General features: G+C 37.1%; 1 protein-coding gene across 3 annotated transcripts in view; it reads right to left on the bottom strand.

Moving 5' to 3' along the window:
• TMEM131 (transmembrane protein 131) overlaps positions 1 to 22,037 on the bottom strand; it is a 240,722-nt gene that overhangs the window by 68,091 nt on the left and 150,594 nt on the right. For 2 of the 3 annotated variants that reach the window (XM_035001727.1, XM_035001728.1), the window contains 6 exons: positions 16,735 to 16,851; positions 14,353 to 14,475; positions 9,525 to 9,605; positions 6,704 to 6,854; positions 6,542 to 6,598; positions 5,495 to 5,556 (listed from right to left, as the gene is read on the bottom strand). In XM_035001727.1, the coding sequence (XP_034857618.1) occupies positions 5,495 to 5,556; positions 6,542 to 6,598; positions 6,704 to 6,854; positions 9,525 to 9,605; positions 14,353 to 14,475; positions 16,735 to 16,851 (591 nt within the window). Of the gene's footprint in view, positions 1 to 5,494; positions 5,557 to 6,541; positions 6,599 to 6,703; positions 6,855 to 9,524; positions 9,606 to 14,352; positions 14,476 to 16,734; positions 16,852 to 19,541; positions 19,611 to 22,037 lie in introns of those variants that run through there. The other variant, XM_035001729.1, reaches the window with a different exon arrangement.

Raw genomic sequence — 22,037 nt, forward strand, 5'->3', positions numbered from 1 at the left:
GTGTTTCTTATTCATTATCAGTAAGGAAACTTTATGCAAATGTTCCTCTTAAGATATCTCAAGCAAATTCATTCCATCATTTATACCACACTAATGTTTTTTAAGTGTTGAGGAAAATCATATTCTCAGAGTTGCATTATAGACAATGTCAGGTAGGCTTGAACCTGGGCATCTTGACCACTTGTAGGTAAGAAATTTTTATTTTGAGACATTTGCTTCAGGAGTCCCATATCTAGAAAGATGAAGAGACTCTGAGTTCCTTGAAGGGGAATTAAAAAACCCTCCAGCTTCTGGTAATGCCTAGCTCATCCTAAGATGTTATATATTTGTGAAATGGACAGAGTTCATCCAGAGGTAAGGACACTTAAAAATGTGTCAGTCTCTATGTCTGGCATATTATGCAGAAAAATAGAGGAAAAAACCTTAGGAAGCTCTCTGAAAACTCAGTTTGCATGGTAGATGGGCTTGTCCCCTGGCTGATAAGTAAGAAGTCTAAGCTAACATCATCTCAAGTGGACCAGTGCAACAGATTACTAACTCTTTGCAGTGCATTCTCCACCTTTACAACACATAAATCAGATGTCACTCCCTTGCTTAAAATTCTGTAATTTGCTGTTGCACTTAAAATAATCAAAGCCCAGAAAGCCACGATTAACTCTCCAGCCCTCACCTTTTACATTCAACCCTTCCCTGTTTCCCATGACATCCAAAGCTGTTCCTGCCTCAGGCTTTTGCACTTGCTGTTCGCTTTGATGGGAACGTTTGTCTGCCAGCTTCTCTTACAGGTGCCAACTTCTTACTCTTCAGTTTTTACCTCAAATGTCAGCTCCTCAGAGACAACCCTATCTAAACCACCTCCCTCCCCCCACTTATATGCCATTCTGTTTCTTTTTTTGTTAGAACTTGGTCCGATTTACAATTATGTTGTATACTTGTCATCAGTCTCCCAGATAAAAAGTGAGCTCAATAGGGGTGGAAACCTTGGTTGTCTGATTTACTGCTGTGTTCTCCGTACCTAGCACAGAAGCTGGCATATAGTTGACGCTCATTAAATATTTACTGGGTGAATAAGGAAGAATGAATGAGGAAGTAAGACAAAACTACCAAAACACTGGCAGAGTTTAGGCTCTGGATATTAGAAAAAATACTACACAGGGAGCTACAGATGCAGATATACAGACAGATATTATAGATCAATAGATTTTTAGTAGAAATACCAAATATGAAATTAAAACGATATATTTGTAAAGACTTGATGGGTGTCATTATATACTAACATACTTTCAAGTAACTTTTGAGTTTTTATGGTTGAAAAAGTTGCTTTAAAAAAAAAGCTCTGATTCATTTTCCTTCTTTGGAAAACTAGAACCTGTGTATGTTATAGGACTGTTGTATTAAATAAGGTAATCCATGTAAAGGACCTAGCATAGTGCCTGAGCCATAGTAAGAACAAAAATGTTGACTTATAATGTATCCTAAAACTCCCTAAGAGAAAGGAGGAACATTAGCCTCTTTCCTTCTCTGTTATAACTGAATTGAATACTATGGTATTTTTCCATTCATATTCTTACAATTAATTGATAATTTCATTTTTAAAGAAAATGTTTATTGAAAAAGACATTTAAAAAAAAAGATTTTATTTATTTATTTGTCAGAGAGAGAGAGAACACAAACAGGGGGAGTGGTGGGCAGAGGGAGAAGCAGACTCCCTGCTGAGCAGGAAGCCTGATGCAGGACTTGATCTCAGGATCCCAGGATCATGACCTGAGCTGAAGGCAGATGCTTAACTGACTGAGCCACCCAGGCATCCCAAAAAAGACGTCTGTTTTGGCCCGTTCATTGTATGTAAAAAAGTTACACAAGATTGCTTGGCCTAAGTAAAGGCATTTTCCCATCACATTTGGAGAAGTGACTGCAGGCGTGAAGTCTGCCCAACATGAAAGTTCTCATAACGACCCTGCTCTGTGCAATGGTGTCCCACAGATGGAAGAAACCAGTCATGGACAAACAGCATGGAGAACACACAAAAATAAAAATGATCTGACATCTTGAACCGAGGCAATAGCCAGGTGATCCATCAATGACAGCCAATGTCTGCCCTACAGGTGAAGAGCTGCCTTCTGCAGCAAAAGAGGGATCTCTAAATGTGCTGCCAGGAAGCTGTGCTAGGAGATGCTTTCCCAGGGGAGAAAGCACTTGAGCTTAGCAGAGAGAAAAAGGGCTGGGAGCAGCGGTGCATATACTACCACGGATACAGTAAGTGTGCTCTACGTAGCCAACTGGGCTAAAGGAGAAATCAGTATCAAAAAGTTCAAAGAAGATAAGTAGGTTGTAGCCAAAGCAATCTAAACAAATCCAGCAGAAGGAATTATACTCTATTACTGAAGAAACTCGGATAAACTAACTCAGAGAATTTTGAACAAAAAGAATCACAATTCTGGGTAAAGAAAGATTTTAAAATGTTGACACAGAGCAGTGATACCGAGGCCTTTGCATTTCACTGACTGGTAAAACCTAAAATGTGTGTGTGTGTGTTTATGGTTGGGGAGGGAAATCTAACAGATTTTCTAATTTTTCGTTTGCAAATGTGGGGATGATGATGGCAAGGGAACAAAGGGTATCTCCTACTCTCTACCATCTTTATTCATCAGATAAAGGATGTTTTAATGGCAAAGAAAAATAGAGAAAATTAACAAAACCAAAAATTAGTTCTTTTAAAGATTTTATTTATTTGAGAGAGAGAGTGTGAGCATGCACAGCAGACTCCCTGCCAAGGAGGGAGCCCAATGTAGGACTTGATCCCAGGATCCCAGGATCATGTCCTGCGTCGAAGGCAGACGCTTAACTGACTGAGCCACCCAGGTGCCCTCTTTCAAAGGATCAACAAAAGTGACAAACCTTTACCTAGACTGACCAAAACCACTTTTTAAATACTATTGAGAAGACTAAATTACTAAAATCAAGAATGAGGGGCGCCTGGGTGGCTCAGTCGTTAAGCATCTGCCTTCGGCTCAGGTCATGATCCCGGGGTCCTGGGATTGAGTCCTGCATCAGGCTCCCTGCTCGGCGGGAAGCCTGCTTCTCCCTCTCCCACTCCCCCTGCTTGTGTTTCTTCTATCGCTGTGTCTCTCTCTGTCAAATAAATAAAATCTTTAAAAAAAATAAATAAATAAAATCAAGAATGAAAAAAGGGATGTTACTACCTACTTCACAGGGACAAAAGAATCATAAGGGAATACTATGAACACTGGTACACCAACCAATTAGAAACTTGAGACACAATGACAAAATCTCTAGGAAGACATAAGCCACTGAAAGTGAGGCAAGAAGAAACAGAAAATCTGAATAGGCCTAAAGAGACTGAATTTTAAAACTTCCCACAAAGAGAAGCCCAGACCCAGAGGACTTCATTGGTGAATTCTACCAAACATTTAAGAGGAATTTAACACCAGTCCTTCACAAACTTCCCAAAAATAGAAGAGGAGAGAATACTTCCCAACTCATTCTACTGGAAAACAACAACGACAACAACACAGCTATCTACCACCTTTATAGGACAACAGATATTTTAATGTAGAACAAAGAAAAAAGTGTATTATTACAGAACAGTCCTTGTCCAGAAGGGTGTTCATATTAACATACATACAGCTCACATTTTTATAAACATTACACTGTTCTTATTTTGCTCATTTTTCCATAGACTTGTGCAAATGTCAATATAGTGAAAAGAGACAAAACCAGTCCCTAACCCCTCAATATATAACAATCAGCACTATGTATTCAGGAAAATGTAATTAATTCTTGCTTTAAATAGGAATTACAAAGAAATCATACAACAGAAACATTCACTGTAATATTTTCTTATGTAAAAGGTCATTACTGGAGAATGTGCTGATAGTTTCATTCCATAGAGACTTTGATGACAATCTTTTCAAAAACTGAATCAAAAATCAAGAAAGTCACTGAATCAAAAAAAAAGAATATATTTTTAAAAGCAAGCATATAAAAATATATGCACTAAAGCTGCTATTTAAGAAGAAAAATAACAAAAATGAGATATAATGCTGTTGCTCATGCTTTTGTGTTTTGTTTCAATGGTCAAAAAAAGCTGTTCCTTGTCATCTGTGGTAGAGTCTCTTGAGGACCCCCGAGGAGGACAGGTGTGAATAACATCAGACCCAAGCAATTGCATCACAGGTCTCTCTCAGCCTGCCAACAGTGGACAGGCAGGAACTCCCAAGTAGGGCAGTTTCAGCCCACTGTAGAGTGGGGGAAGCTCTCTACCAGACCCCATTCCCCTAGTTCTTCTACTTAGCAGGAAGAAATACTAGGTCAGACAGCAGGACACTGCCTGGACTATGATCAGTGAGCATAGTTACTGTGCATTAAATCATGGTTGCCCAGGGGTGCCTGGGTGGCTCAGTCGTTAAGCATCTGCCTTCGGCTCAGGTCATGATCCCAGGGTCCTGGGATCGAGCCCCGCATCAGGCTCCCTGCTCCGCGGGAAGCCTACTTCTCCCTCTCCCACTCCCCCTGCTTGTGTTCCCTCTCTCGCTGTGTCTCCGTCAAATAAATAAACAAAATCTTAAAAAAGAAAATATGGTTGCCTGAGATGACCGTCTCTCACTCCCTCACTTAGGGTTTGTAAGCTCTCCTCTCTTTGGTCTACTCTACCAGCTGGCTATACATTCTGGGTTTGGCCATGGATGGACAAAGGTCCCTTAAGTTTCATGCCCGTTTGATGTATCTCATTTTATCAGAATTCTCTGAATTTAGGCTTCTGACATTAGCACAGGCTATAATAAAAATGTACTGCTTTCTTTTTCCATTATTCCCTACATATGTATCTTGGGGACTTCACCAGGAGGTAAGGTTGTTTTTTCCCCTAAAATTGTGTAATGGCTCCCCAACTCTACTGTAAGGCCTAAAAGTCACTCATTCTATGTGCATGTGTGAGGGGAAGAGAGGACCCTGGTTTGTAGTCTGCTATCTACTATGCTGTAGTAGCTGCCGGTTAGAAGGGTACCTTGGACAAATATTAATAGCATTCTCACATTACCTACCATGTCTCTGTGCTTTATTATTATTTCTCTTCCCAACTCATCTGAACCCTTTTTTCCCCCCTCTCTTTTTACTTACCCATACCTTATGTCTAACAACTAAACCTGATGGAATCCTTATAACCCATTTTTCTTTGCACATGGCACACATCCTAGGATTTATCAGAATCCACACGTCTCTTATATGACTCTGCCTAAAGAAGAACCTCAGGGACTTTGGTTCAGACTTAGCTTGGGGAAGATCACGTACTTTCCTTCTCATCTTTAAAATCTAGTGGTTAGAGGCAGAATAGGTTTCTCACATCACACTTTGAACCCAAGTGTCAGTAGGCCACCATAAAACAGAATCCTTTAGAGGTTTAATTATTTTTAACTTTGTCATAAGTTCAAAAACAAAGAATATATAAATTAGGAGAAAAGAGGTAAAAACTTACTGTTATTGGTACATCTTTTGTTCCTGAATTTAATAAATGAAGGTTTAAAACTTTTGGTAGATCTGTTAAAATTGAAGAAAAGAAATATTTCTTTAACAGGTGTGCTTTACAGCAAGTTATAATTTTTACCTTATTAGATACCAGACTGAATCTATTCTAGAACATGAAAAAGAACTACAATCACATTAATAAAAAGAATGTGATTCTACCTAACTCATAGATAGCAGTCACCTTACTCATAAGGATACTGTGTATTACAAGAACTGCCCCCTCCTAAATAACCAGAAAAACAAAACATAATTTTTTAGTGGAATTAGACATTACTAATCTTTCGTTTTCCAGCAAAGCATAAGGAAGCAAATTAATAATGTGCAATGTGAAATTATCACATTAAAACCGAATCTAATTTTCAAAAAGGGGTCTTCAATCCTAAACAACCAAATTCTAATTACACATGGCCCACAGAAATCCCAAATTGTAAGTATTTCTATTTTTTCCCTAATAAATCCTTTAACTTGAGTGATCTCAGTTTTAGAATTCGAATACTTTCTTTGACCATCTGGGGCAAAATCTAACGTTATTGTAATATAACTGAATAATTAATAATATTAATAAAATATTAATAAAATTAATAATATAATGGAATAATCCATTACTAAGAAAGAATCCAGAAATAAAGCTTTTTATTTCCTTTATTTTACTATTAAAAAAAAGATTCAGCATAACTGAATATGTGACAAACTAGATTAAAAAACTCAGAAACTATACCTTCTGCCTCAGTCTTCTGTTTAGAAGACTTCACTTATCTCATGACCTTGCTTTCCCACCTGGTAAGCAATGGTGTCCCTCAGAGGAATGGGGTATGAACCCATGAGGGCTCTGAGTTCCCAACAGTAGGTTTCTACGAGATCATGTAACCTACTGAAAGGTAACTTTCAAAGCTGAGTTACCAAGGAGTTAAAGTACAGCCAGCCATTCAGCACTGAACAGAGGTTTTTTTTTTTTTTTTTTTTTAAGACTTAGAAAAATACTGTCTCTTTTCTTTACCTTGTGTTCGTAGTGTACCAAAATCTAACATTTCGGTTGAGGAATAAATTCCAGGGGCTTGGAAAAGAGAAAAGTAAACCATTAGATATTACTTTGCCCAGAGTAAGATGTATTGAAAACCAAACAAGCATACATTTGCAGCTCCTTCAATTTTCTACTAACCTGTTGTAACTTCTACCTCAACAGGAAGAATGATAAACTCTGTGCTGTCTGAAGCATTAGTCTTTATTCTGATGAAGGCTGTATGATTATCTGCTTCTCTGGATGAAAAGCTGGCTCTCATCACTCCCTTGGTTTCATAAGGAGGAATCTCCTGACAAGTTAACAGACCATAATGTAGCACAGCTTTTGTCATGTTGCAAAACCACTTTAGTTTAATGAGTAAGATGACAATGACTGAAAGATGCATTATTATTTTATATACCTACTAAGAAAAAAAATACATTGCCACTTAAACAAATATATTCCACAGATTACAACACACTCCAATTTTGAAGAACATTAAATGTAAAAAAAAAGTGCATCTTAGAATTCATGAAGCATGGTATGTAATATTGAGCAAATGAAAGAAATAAAATTATCTGAAAACAAACTGTCAGTTGCAAAGTTATCATTAAAAGACAGAATTAATCTATAAAATCATTTATTCTTTAACGTGATGCTTGGGCATATAATTCGGTCCTAAAATTCTCTAACAAACAGCCATATCACCACTGGAGGGAAATGCTTTTCCAGAAGTCTACAGGAATCTCTTTAACCTAGAGAGCTTAGACCCGTCTGTCCTTTCATTTAAAACCGAACACAGCAAAACTTCCCAGGCAAATCTACAGTTCACTAACTGCTTTCCGTAAGGCTCTTAGCAAGTAAGATCGCAAACATTTTCAGGCCTGTAATGAGAGAACACTCAAATATACACTAGAAGGAAGATTCATCGGGGAAAAAAAAATTTTTTTTTTTTGAAATGTAATTCTTTCCTAGTTTTACAAAATCTGGCCTCCTTGGGACCATCAGAATTTCTCTGCACACACTTTTTGGCATATTTGAGGAGATCCCTGTGATACAGGATTTATTGGTCTTCACTTACTTCTCTATTCTTTTAAACTTTTTAGCCTCAAAGTAGGAAAGAAGTGTTTGGAACCCTCCTGGGTCTACTACAGATGCACCATCCACTTCCCCATCTCTAGGGAGCTGACTTGTCTCTGGGCTTTTCTTATGTACACTGTAAATGGGCTGAGGGTGAGGTCAAGGCCAACTGATTTTTTTCTTACTCTAGGTTTGTAGGAATAAGAATAACTTTCCTTGTAGCCACTGGGAGTATTAAAACATTATGCCATCTCTGCTACCATTGGTTATAGTTCTTAACTAATTAGAAATCTGAATTCTCTTATGTTTATTAGATACCAATTATATTTCACACTAAATTCTTAGTTCTTCTATCTAGAATTAGAATATAAATTGAATAGCTTATAGTTAATTCTCTGAAGCATTGTTTTATATACTATTACTCGCAAAGGCTTTTCAAACAATAACATAATTTCAAGATAAAATATTTTTTGTGAAAGAATATAAATGAGCCATCCATTACATATTTCTACCTGCTAATTTGTTCCTGTATCTGACGAGTTAACCAAATCCCTGACAAATTTGCTTCTAATTGCTCAAGTCAACATCCTAAAAATGTCCCTTTTGCATCCCTTCCTTGGTCGAGACTGGTCAGAAGACAGAACAAGAGGCTATGTGTGTTTAATAGAGCGATTAATAAATAAATTTGATATTCAGAACTTATTCATAGCAGTAAAGTCTGTTCAATTATGGATGAGGAGCGATCTGAGTGCCCTTGGTACAAGAAGGACACTTACTATGCCTTTCCCCTCTTTGATTAAGGCATGGTAGATAACATTTAGAGAAAAACCCTCCTATGGCAGGGAACTTTACAAATAAGGTAGTTGCTACATATTCACTGATTTGGCTAATATTTGCCAGTATTCTCTAAGAAAAAGTGGTTCTCTAAGCACTGACACAAACTAGTGTTAAATATTCAACAATATTAAAGGTGAATGTAGATCACCTAAGAATTTATCATTTTCTAAGCTGTCACGAGGGCTTGACTACGTTCCCTCTGAAAATGTCATCTCTATCAACAACAAGTCTGCACAGTCAATTCTCTATGTCAAACATATAATGGATCCTTCCCACAGGGTTTGTTTTTTCTTTTTTAATCTCAGTATAAAGCACATTATAAATGATTAGATTCAGAGACAACTTTACCAATATAATTCTGTGAAAGAATAGTTGAAACCTCTTCCTTTCCACACAGTGGGTTAAAGCTCCCACCAATTTTGTTCACTGCTCTTTCCAAAAATTACTACTTATACTTTTCTCTCCATGTATCATCCAATTTTCATATATATCTGATGTAAATTTTTTTTTTTTAAATTTTATTTATTTGGCAGAGAGAGAGACAGCGAGAGAGGGAACACAAGCAGGGGGAGTGGGAGAGGGAGAAGCAGACTTCCTGCGGAGCAGGGAGCCCGATGCGGGGCTTGATCCCAGGACCCTGGGATCATGACCTGAGCCGAAGGCAGACGCTTAACGACTGAGCCACCCAGGCGCCCCTATCTGATGTAAATTTAAAATTAAGATATAAGGGGCGCCTGGGTGGCTCAGTTGGTTGGGCGACTGCCTTCGGCTCAGGTCATGATCCTGGAGTCCCGGGATCGAGTCCCGCATTGGGCTCCCTGCTCGGCGGGGAGTCTGCTTCTCCCTCTGACCCTCCTCCCTCTCATGCTCTCTGTCTCTCATTCTCTCTCTCTCTCAAATAAATAAATAAAATCTTTAAAAAAAAAATAAAATTAAGATATAATTAAGGGAAAGTCACCCACATTTATACAGCTGATAAATGTGGTATATAATTTCTGGTGTATTTAAGAACATAATTGGTTCCAAGTGACCACACATGAGAGACAAATACGCCAGCACTCACCCACAGTTTTCTGGTGCCTCCTTGTTGGCCTGTTGGAAGTTCTAGGTGAAGATCTCCTCCACTAGAGTACATTTCTACAACCTGTGACAAAAGAGCATGTGATGGTTAAGTTCGAAACCATATTCTCAATGCAAGTGATTTGCTGTTAAAGAGAAATAAGTCTGACAACCCCGTGTCTTAGAAAAATTTAAAAACATGTGCAGATATAAAAGTAAAGTATCGTGTCTTATCACTGGAGTCAGTGCTTCATATGTGTGACCAATGGTGGTTATTTTTAACTAAAACAAGGTAATTTTCATATATTAAACTTAGAAACAGTATAATTATATCAGACACTGGATTAAAGAAAATCCATCCATAGAACACCTTTTATTTTCTCCAAAGGCAAAACGGTTTATGGAAATACAATTTTTGTACTTCTTATAGTAACACAGTGCTTCTTTAGTTACACATTTATTTTTTTTAATTTTTTTTTTTTTAAAGATTTTATTTATTTATTTGACAGAGAGAGACACAGTTGGAGAGGGAACACAAGCGGGGGAGTGGGAGAGGGAGAGGCAGGCTTCCTGCCGAGCAGGGAGCCTGATGCGGGGCTCGATCCCAGGACCCTGGGATCATGACCTGAGCCGAAGGCAGACGCTTAATGATTGAGCCACCCAGGAGCCCCTAGTCACACATTTATAACAAGATTTAGCAGCAGATCTAACAACTACTATAATTGTGAAATAGTGAAGAATGCGTCATTCTGGGATATATGTAACATTTTTAATGCAGTATGACAGTATTTGGTTTCTCTTGGTGGCAAAAATCACAAGAACTGTTAATAATACCTCTGTGGCTTGTACCTACATTCATGATTTTGCTGAGATATAACTGATGTACAATAAACTACCCACATTTCAAGTGCACAACTTGATAAATTCTTGACATACATATACAGGCGTGAAGCTACCACTGCAATTAAGACATTAAATATACCCATTATGTCTAAATTTTCTTCATGCCCTTTGCAATCTAACTGTCACTCTCCGCCCCCTCACACCCCTGAGGCAACCAATGAGCTGTGCCTGGCCACTCAAGATTAGTTTGTATTTTCTAGAGCTTCATATAAATGCGGCGCCTGGGTGGCTCAGTCGTTAAGCGTCTGCCTTCGGCTCAGGTCATGATCCCAGGGTCCTGGGAAAGAGCCCCCCATCGGGCTCCCTGCTCAGTGGGAAGCCTGCTTCTCCTGCTCCCACTCCCCCTGCTTCTGTTCCCTCTCTCGCTGTGTCTCTCTCTGTCAAATAAATAAATAAAGTCTTAAAAAAAATAGAGCTTTATATAAATGGAATCATACAGTATGCACTCTTGTTCCTGGCTGCTTTTACTCAGTGTTAATTATTTTGAGATCCATCACGTTGTTTATGTATTAATAGTTCATTTCTTTTCAATTTTATGGCTATGTCACAATTTTTGATCCATTCACCTAATGATGGACATTTGGGTTGCTTCCAGTTTTTGGTCATTACAGATAAAGCTACTATGAATACTGCATTTGTATAAGTCTTTGTGTGAACATCTGCTTTCTTTGCTCTTTGGTAAATACCTAGGGATAGAATGGGCCACATGGCAGGAGACTTTCCTTTAAGGGCAGGTAACCCTATCTCTTAAAAAGAAAGAAGGGCATCTGGGTGGCTCAGTTGGTTAAGTGACTGCCTTCGGCTCAGGTCATGATGCTAGAGTCCCAGAACTGAGTCCCGCATGGGGCTCCCTGCTCAGCAGGGAGTCTGCTTCTCCCTCTGACCCTCCCCTCTCTCGTGCTCTCTCTCTCAAAAAAATAAATAAAATCTTAAAAAAAAAAAAAAGAAGATAATTTTTTATTTTAAAAATTAAAAAATATTTTATTTATTTATTTTAGAGACAGAGATAGGGATAGAGACAGAGAGCGCACACATGTGTGTGGGGGAAGGACTGGAGGGAGAGGGACAAGCAGACTTCACGCTGAGCCCACCGTGGGTCTTGGTCCCATGACCCTGAGATTGTGACCGGAGCTGAAATCAAGAGTCGGCCACTTAACTGACTGAGCCACCCAGACACCCCAAGAATATACTTAAATACAAATTTGGGGTGAAGTAAAAGAATGGGTGGAAGACCTTCACTTGTTTTATCACGTAAGTCTTTCAGGGGTACATAAAAAAAAGACAAAGCAAGAAAAACAGCAATACTTTAGTATAAACTTAAAGGTTTTTGGTGTATGTTGTTGTTAACGTAACACATTTAGCAAAGACTAATGAGCTAAGATTTTCTCTGAGTATTATTATCTGCCTTCTGATTTATTACAGTGTTCCCCTATAGTCCCAGTTGTATTAATAGTGATACCACCTTAACTGATGGAGTGACTGCAGAACCTTTTCTGAAAAACCAGAAGACATCATATATTATTTTGTTTAATCTTCCAAGGCATTAAGGAAATAAGCATAACAATGTGTGGAAACAGAAGATTAAAAGGTAGACTACTGATTATAGGGAAAGAAATAAGGAAACGGGGACAGAAAAAGACTCCATTATAAAATTCAAAGGAAAGATCACATTAAAACTAGGAATGCGACATATTGCTCATTTTAAGTCCAGTGTTATTTATTCTAATTTAACAACATATAGAAAAAAAGCCAAAAATATATAGAGAATATAATTTATGTTAAAAAAATTTGCACAAAGAATGTTTATTTTTGTGTGTCCACATGTATACATGCAAATGCACTGAAAAGGGAGACAAGACACACCACGATCTGACAGGATAGTATATATGAGGAGGGGTTTGGGACTAGAGCTGTGCTAATACAACAGTTATCAGCTATACGTAGTTATTTAAATTTAAAATAATTAAAATAAAATGAAATGTTCAGTTTCTCAGCCACCCTAGCCACAAATTCAACTGCTCATTAGCCACATGTAGCTGGTGGCTGCTGTACTGGACTGAGCAGATACAGATACAGCATCGAAGAAAGTTCTATTGGATAGCATTGGATTAAAAAGTAGAAATTCAAGAGGACTTTTGCTTCACATGTTTGAATTCACCTTTTTTTTTCAATGAAAACATACTCATGTTGTGTTTTATACATAATAAACAAATCAGATGCAACTTCTTATTTACAGTACTTTCTTAAAATTAAGGATAAGACTAATGACTCAGTATAACATAGAACCATCAGGTTAAGAGTGCCTCCCAGATAAATAATCTATACTGGTTCTAAGAGGGCAGCTTTGGTTTTTTCCATTTGCTCTCCTGTATGCTGATAAAAAGTCCAGTGTGGTATATATTCATTAAAATGTAATAACTGGGCAGGAGGGGAAGAATGAAGGGGGGGAAATCGGAGGGGGAGAGGAACCATGAGAGACGATGTACTCTGAAAAACAAACTGAGGGTTCTAGAGGGGAGCGGGATGGGAGGATGGGTTAGCCTGGTGATGGGTATTAAAGAGGGCACATTCTGCATGGAGCACTGGGTGTTATGCACAAACAATGAATCATGGAACACTACATCAAAAACTAATGATGTAATGTATGGTGATTAACATAACAATAAAAATTAAAAAAAATAAAATGTAATAACTGGAAAAAGCCTAGATTAACAAAAACAAAAATCAGTTGACTGAAAACAGTCAAGGAAAGAAAGCAGCAGGAATTTATGAGATTTCTGTATAATCTGTCATAAGAATTCCATCAGGGAAAATACAACATTACCTAAAGTTAGCCAAAAGGATATAAATGCTCAAGTGATGATGAAGAGGAAACACTTTTCACTTGTAAAAACAGGACAGAAAAGCATTTTCTTCTTTTGTAATGAAGAGATCTAGCTAAAAATAATTAAAATTCGGGTAGAATATTCTTATTAGTAGCCATGCTCTCCGAATGTTAGCCAAGTGTCGGGGAGAAACCCATTTCTTGCTAATTTAGCATATAATTTCACAATTCATGCTCTAAAAATCTCACTATACTCTTTCTCACTTTCTCTGTTTATGAACATTTCTACCAGGGGGTTCTGGGATGACAAGAACCATTTTGGTTGTGAAAGCTCTGCAGTTTACCACAACATGTTGTGTTTTCCCTCCACTGGTCATGTTCAAGCTACTGTTAAGGCCTGGTCGTAAACAACTCTGGGAGTGGATATTATGGACTATTGTGGAAAGTATCCACATCTCCTTCCAACCAGATAACACAATGAGAAGCTACAGTGGTAGCAAATGTCACATAGTTGGAAGTCACTGGGAATACAGGGTGGGGATTTTAGGAAGTACATGAAGGAGCAACATTAGCCCCTCCCACTGTGCAAGAGACAAGGAACTAGTGAGGAGATTTCAAACTTGAAAACAGTCAGTACTAACAGACTGAGTAAGATCAGGAGCTGGACTTTAAAAAAAAAAAAAGTTTGCTTTTAACCAGGATTCTATATTACCCTTCCCTTGGACTTTAATTTCTAGGCTGCCATCACCAAAAACTTTTTATTACCAAAAAATAAGTATGAACTGTGTTTTAAAAAATTTACGTTATGCTAGAAAAGCAGTGGCCTTGTGTGGCTGAAAACTCTTAAGTTAAAGGCAGCGCTATTAAACTCTAACACCAGAGAAACCACAGTTTGAGAAGTGGTTCCAAAAACTCAATACCTGGACTACTGTAACCCAAAATTCCAACCACAGCAAGCTGCACTAAAAGAATACCCCTACTCTGATACATCCATAAAAGCCCATTATTTTAAGTAGTCTTGAAAACCCTAACAAACTGAGATTTCATGCTAAGCATTAATTTTTGCCAAAATGAAACTCATTCAAAATCATCATCATAAACTCACCTGTAAAGGCTCACTGTGAGGATTGTGTATATTTATTATAGGTGAGAAACTGCTGTTCACAGGGACTCTGGCCCCAAGGAATGGCCTCAATCGATATGGGTTTGGAACCCCAACACCAAATACCTATTTCAAAGATGAAAAAAATGCACTTTGAGTTGCTTTCATAACTAACATTTTTATAGTTATAACTGATTGATCTAGGGCAAACTAGCGAGTCTATTTAGATGGGAAAAATCTTAACCACCTTTAAAAAGATCACACATGTAATTTCTGTACTTGATTTGGCTACATATTTGATTTGCTACATATATATGTGTATTCGGAATTATTTCTACAATATATTGGAAATTAAAATGATAGCAGTCCTTCATGAGCTCATAGAATAGACAAAAGAAGAAAATAGGGAATCAAATGATTTCCTTACTCCAACCATAAGGAGATGGATCTAGGGCCCAAGCAATTTCCCAAATATCAAGCCCAGCTCCAGGTCATACCCACATGGGAAGGCAAGGCCCTTTGCTGACTGAGTAAACAGGGTGAGCCAGTCATTCAAATGACAAATATTTATTAAGTGCTTATGATGTGCTAGGCACAAATATATACATAGTGAATGATTTAATAGTGAATAAGAAAGGTAATATGCCTGCTGTCATAAAGCTTATATTCTAGTATGAGGGACAGACTAGAGAACAATAAAAAAAGTTCTAAAAAACAGGTAATGTGATATAGAATAACTGAATAGGGTGAGGCTGGGAATGCTCTTTTAGAGAGCATGGTCAGGGCAATCTTCTTTGAGGAAGTGATGTGAGCTGATGTCACCAGCAAGATGAGAAAAATCCAGTAATGAGAGTGTATTCAGGCGAGGGGAAGTATACAAAGGGCATGAGGCAGGAAAGGGGTTGACTTGTTTGAAGACCAGGAATAAGATGAGAAGCAGGATCAAATGGGATGAAGTAGGAGGGCTATATGGGAGTCAGAACCTCAGAGGCCTGCTGGCCTTGGTCAGAAGTTTACATTTTGCTCTAAGAGCAATGGGACAATATTAGGATTTCCATGGGCAAGTTGACTAGATGTGGTTTATGATCACAGAAGGTCACTCTGACTACAGTGAATGATGGCCTATGGTAGGGCCTGGAGAGGTATGGAGGGCCTGTTGGAGGCTACTGTGTCATCCAGCAAGAGGCAATAGTGGCTTAGAAGAGAGCAGTGGCAGTGAAGAGGAGAGAGGTAGACAGACTCAAGATATATTTAGGAGGCGGACTTTGTGAGAGACTAGATGTGGAGAGGTGAAGAAAGATAGCTGGTCACTGAGGCTCTCCTTGAGAATGGACTACCCGCAAGTAGTCCAGCTTGGTCACAACCACCCAGGCAACTGGGGGTGCCTCTGTGGAGCAAAGGTCTTAATATTCTTACGATGGTCTTCACTTACTCAACAGGTGCTTGTTAAATGAGTGTCATCTATACAATACTTGAAAGTTACTCATCTGTGCAGGCTGCCTACTAAACAACCACTAAAGACTTATTTACCATACATAAACCCAAGTGCCTGACTAATCAGTTTACTCTGACACCAATTTTCAAGATACATGGTATGCTCTGGGTCCTGTAGAAGAATGTTGAAAACAAAATCATAAAATCTGTCAAGTAAGACATTAGCTAGTAAGTAAGGAGGTAAACCAATGTGTTCCAAGCACAGTATAACACAGTGGTTAATAGGATGGTCTTTGTAGGTACAAAGACATGGGTTTGAATCCCTGCTCAATAACCTACTAGCAGCATTAATTTGAACCAATTATTTAACCTTTCTAAACTTCACCTTCCTTATCTAAAAAAAAAAAAAAAAGGCTAACGGTATCTATAACACAGGCAGAAATGCATGTAAGGTATGTAGTATAGTGCCATATAAGCAATTCTTCTTAATAATCTTGATAACCTTGATATACAAAAATTTTGATTCATAAAACATTAACACACTTTAATAACCTAAACAATAATTACACATAAAAAGAACAAATTTTAAACATTTACTAAAGAAAAGCAGGCATGTATGTTTTAATCTTGAAACTATTATCAAGTATGCTTCATAAATGTGCAAAGTAAAATTTTAAAAAAATTAAGTCAGTATAAAATATTTTTTACTATTATTTTGCTAACCAATCTTACATTAATGCTTTAGCTGTAGCTTTAAAAGATTGTTCAGTTTGATTTGCACAGGGATAGTCACAGACACAGCAGTAAATAAAAATGCTCTAAGTCCAAACTCTTACATTTCTTATTATCCCCGAGTTTTTAAAGAGACTTCTTGATAGGCTGTCATATGATACATCAGAGATGAGGACTATATTTTATAAAATAAATGAAAGTTTTCATCCTGGTTCTTACCTGGTAAGTAAATACCCCATGATTGGATGTGTTAATAAATAAAGTATTTTCTACATTTCCCACTACTCTTGCAAGAAAAACTACATCAAATGATGTATTTCCTCCTGGAAGTATTTTCTGAAAAAGAACAGCAATAAATAAAGTTAAATTAATAACTAAAAAATCTGATTATGCTGACCACAATTAAATAGTTGAAGTTCTCTAAAACAATCATCTTAGAATCATTTCCATGAACTAGCTTCTCCCTCATGATGGTTTAAGCTTTAAATTAGCTCAAATATTCTGCTATGGAAAATAATAAAAAAGATGTCTTCATATTGATGTCTATAGTCATATAGCTTTGTCAATTACCAGCCTAAAACGCTGTACAGCAGATGGTTTCCTTAGATTCCGTTCATTCAACAATCACTAGGCTGGAATGAAGTGCCTAATTATAGGCTGCTCCCTCACCACATTATCAGGCAGGAGTTTAGCCAAAGCTGAGCTTCTTATATAGATGTACTACTCTACTATTAAGCAGCAACTTGTACTATTCCAAAGAAGAAATAACCCCAGGCTTCAACCCCTTGACCTCTGTCACCCATTCACACAAGGCACTGTATGGGCCCACAACTTAAATCAGGAAAGAAGGCAGGGGTGGCAGTTATGTGCAGAAACTCACTCCCGTTATTATGTGCAGATTGAGGATGTCACTGTAGTTAGTGAAATAAAACTTTATTACAACAAAACAATTACACTACTCCATGGACTTCAAGGGACTTTGACTGCAGTTCTGTCTGCAATGAAGCTCTACAATGCAGAGTCATCAACCTCTCTCTTTCTGCCTCTATGGCTCGAACTCTAAAACGCTCCCCAGATCGTAGCTTAGCTTATCAACAACCAAAAGAATGATCTACGAAATCATAACTTTTCTTGAACCTATCACAGAATTTGTGTAACAGGTAGCCCAAAATTTAAGGAAAGACAAGCACCTCCAAAGAGATGGAATGTATTGGCTCACCCATGGCAGAGAACAGGAAGATGAGGCTACCATATAAGAGGGTAAAATGCATTCAGCTAAAATTTTTATACTCTGCTAAAAGCTGATAGCAGGCTAAAAGGAGAGTATACAACCACTAGAAGCTGCAGACACTACATGGAGGTAACACTTGAACCAAAGTCAGTAACAGGAAGATACTTGCTAAATCTCTAAGTAGCTTGAAATTAACACACTTCTAAATAACCCACTGATGAAAAAAGCAGTCACAGGGAAATTAAAATATTCTGAATCAACTGAAAATTAAAAAACAACATATCAAAATTTGTTGGCTGCAGCTAAAGCAACATTTGGAGGGAAATGTACAGTATTACATGCTAATTTTGAGAAGAAATGCTTCAAATCAATAATCTATGTTTCTACCTTGAGAAACTAAAACAAAAGAGTAGATTAAACCCAAAATATACAAAAGGAAGAAAATAATAGACAAAAGCAGAAAGGAATAAAACAGAAAACAGAAAATAGCAAAAGGTCAATAAAACCAAAGATAATGCTCAAAAAGATCCATAAAACCCTAGACAAAATAAATTAAGATTAAAAAGGAAGAAGACAAAAATATAAGAAACTGAAATGTGGACATTAATTTATACCTTTTACACATAAAAGGATGATTAAAGAATATTACAAACAACTATGACCATAAATTTAATAACTACAAGAAATGGACACATTCTTTGAAAAACATAATCTGCCAAAGCTCATTCAAAATGAAATAGATGATCAGGACAGACCTACACCCATTAAAGAAGTTTAATTTGTAGTTTAAGACCTTCCCACAAAGAAAAGCCCAAGCCCAGATGGTTTCATTGGCAGAATGGTAGAATTCTCTACCATCTATTGAAGAAGGAATTAATATCTATCTTACGTACTTTACAACATACAGAAAAGGAAAGAACATTCCCCACCTTGTTTTATTGGTTCAGCATCACCCTGATACCAAGGCCAAAGACTTGATGAGAAAAGAAAACTACAAGTCAATATGCCTCATGAATGTAGACATACAATCAACATACAATATTGGCAAATTAAATCCAGTCAATATATAAAAAGTAGTAATACACCATACGACTAAGTGGTTTTTATCTTGACAATGCAACTCTAGTTCAACATGTAAAAGTCAAATCAATGTAATTGATATTATCAACTTACTAAAGAAGAAAAGTCAGATGGTCATTTCAAAAGGTACATAAAACGAGTTGACAAAATTCAATATCCACTCATGATTAGAAATCTCAGTAAACTGGTCAGAAGAGAAATTCCTTAACCTGATAAACAGCATCTAAAAACCCTTAGAACTACCATATTTCATGGTGAATGACTGAATGTTTTCCTGCTGAAATGTGGAACAAGGCAAGGATGTCCTCTCATGACAGCTGATCAACATTATATTGGAAGTATTGGTCAGCGCAATGAGGCAAGAAAAAGAAACAAGAGGCATACACATTAGAAAGTAAGAACAATCTGTCTTTATTAACAAACAACATAGCTGTCTACATGAAGAACTCCAAAAATATCTTCAAAAATCCTCCCAGAATAAAAGAGTTTAAACAAATCACAGGTATCAAGGTCAATGTATAACGATCATTTTTGTATTTCCATATACTAGCCACGAACACTAGAATTCTAATTTTTAAAAAAGCATCATTCACAATCACACACACAAAAACGTTGAGGTGTAAATCTATTAATGTGAAAATTCTGTAAGATGAAAACTACAAAATATTGTTAAAAGAAATCAAAAGAAGCCTTTAAAAAAAAATGGGAGACATACTGTGTTCATGGATCAGAAGACTCAATATTGTTAAGATGTTAATTCTTCCCAAACTGATTTACATATCCAATGCAACTGCAATAAAAATTTCAGTATAAGGAGAAAAGGTTGTATGCAACGTGAGATAATATCCTACAGCAAAAAAAGTACACTGCTGATAAGAAAACTGATGAAATTCATGTAAGTTTTTTTTTAAGATTTTATTTATTTATTTGAGAGAGAGGTGAGAGAGCAATGGAGCGAGAGAGAGAGCCTGAAGAATGGGGGGAGGGGCAGAGAGAGTGGGAGAAGCAGGCTCCCTGCTGAGCAAGGAGTCAGATGCGGGGCTCCATCTGAGGACCCTGGGCTCATGACCCGAGTCGAAGGCAGACGCTTCACCACTGAGCCACCCAGGCGCCCCTCATATAAGTTTTTTAGTAATACTGTACCAATGTTAATTTCCTTGTTATGATAATTGTACTATGATTATATAAGATGTTAGCACTAGGAAAAACTGGGGTGAGGGATACAAGGGGACTATCTATACTTACTTTTTTATACATTTAAGAGTACTTCAAAATAACATAATAAAAAAATCTCAGCAAGATTTAAAACAAAAGAAATTGACAAGCTGATCCCAAAATTTAGATGGCAAGAAAAGGGAATAAAAAGAGCAAAACAGGGGCACCTGGGTAACTCGGTTGGTTAAGTGTCTGCCTTTGGCTCAGGTCATGATCTCCAGGTCCTGGGATTGAGCCCTGTGTGGAGCCTGCTTCTCCCTCTCCCTCTGCCCACTCACCCCGCCGTTCATGCTCTCTTTTTCTCAAATAAATAAATAAATAAATAAATAAATAAATAAATAAATAAATAAAGTCTTTTAGAAAAAATCTTAAAAAAAAAAAAAGCAAAACAATTTTGAAAAAGGAGAAAACTGGAGGGCTCACAATATCTAAGAATTATTTAAAAGCTACAGTAGGGGTGCCTGGGTGGCTCAGTCGGTTAAGCGGCTGCCTTCGGCTCAGGTCATGATCCTGGGGTCCTGGGATTGAGCCCCATGTCTGGCTCCCTGCTCAGCAGAGAGCCTGCTTCTCCATCTCCCTCTGCCTGCCACTCTGCCTACTTGTGCTCTCTATCTCTCTGTCAAATAAATAAATAAAATCTTAAAAAAAAAAAAGCTACAGTAAACAAGAAAGTGTGATATTGGTGAAAGGGTAGACACTTTAGAGTCTATTAGACACATATTAGAACATAATGGAGAGTCCAAGAAACAGACCCACACTTACAAGGTCAACGGATTTTTGACAAAAATGCAGAGGGATTTCAATGAGAAAGGGTAATCTTTTCAACCAATGGTGTAGGAACTGTATATTCATATGCAATACAAAACCAGCTTGAGTCAGAGCTCATACCATAAACAAACATTAACTCAAAATGGATCACAGACCTAAATGTAAAATCTAAAACTATTAAACTGCTGGAAGAAAAATTGGAGAAAAATTTTGTGACCTTGGTTTGGGCAAAGAGTTCTTACCTAGAAGTTCAAAAAGTATGACCCATAAAAAAAACCTTGATAAAATGGACTTCATGGAAATTAAAAACTTGTCCTTGGAAACATTCTGTAAAGAGAATGAAAAGACATGCTGCAGACAGGGAGAAAAAATGTGCAAATCACATATGTGATAAGGACTAATATCGAGAATATATAAAGAACTCTAAAGAACTCAGTTAAGAAAACAAACAACCCAATTAAAAAACAGGTGAAAGAATTGAGCAGACATTTCACTGAAGAAAATATATGGACGGCAAATAAGCAACTGAAAAGATGTTCACCATCGTTAGTCAGTGATGAATATAAATTAAAATAAAAATGAACACTATAACTATTTGAGTGACTAAAATTAAAAACAAGCAAACAAAACCCATCCTCACAATACTGAGTACTAACAAAGATGCTGAACAACTGGAGCATACATTCATTCCTGGTGGGAATGCAAAAGGCACAGTCACTATGAGAAACCATTAAGTATATCCTTAGTGTAAGACCAAGCAATTCCACTCCTAAGTATTTATATAAGGGAAATGAGGAAAAGAAAATTTATGTCCACACAAAAATCTATATGTGAACATTTATAGTGGTTTTATTTATAATAACTCTAAACTGGGAGGAATGTAAATGTCTTTAACTGGTGAATAGATAAACAGACTGTAATACTGTCATCCAATGAAGTATGACTGAGCAATAAAGTCGTACAAAGAACAGATACATCCAACTACATGGATAACATGAAATGCATTATGCTAAATGAAAGAAGTCAGACTCAAAAAGCTATTACTGCATGGTTCCATTTATATAACCTCTGGAACAGGGTACACTCAGAGGCTTGAGTTGACTGAGTTATCAATTACATGACTATGAATTGGTCAAAACTCAGAACTATACATTAAAATGGGTGAATTTTACTGAAAGTATACCATAATAAATATACATACATATATGTATATATTTGCACATTCACT

The sequence above is a fragment of the Mirounga leonina genome, unplaced genomic scaffold, assembly GCF_011800145.1.
Source record: "Mirounga leonina isolate KUSES-001 unplaced genomic scaffold, KU_Mleo_1.0 Mir_125, whole genome shotgun sequence".
In the NCBI taxonomy this organism is placed as follows: Eukaryota; Metazoa; Chordata; class Mammalia; order Carnivora; family Phocidae; genus Mirounga; species Mirounga leonina.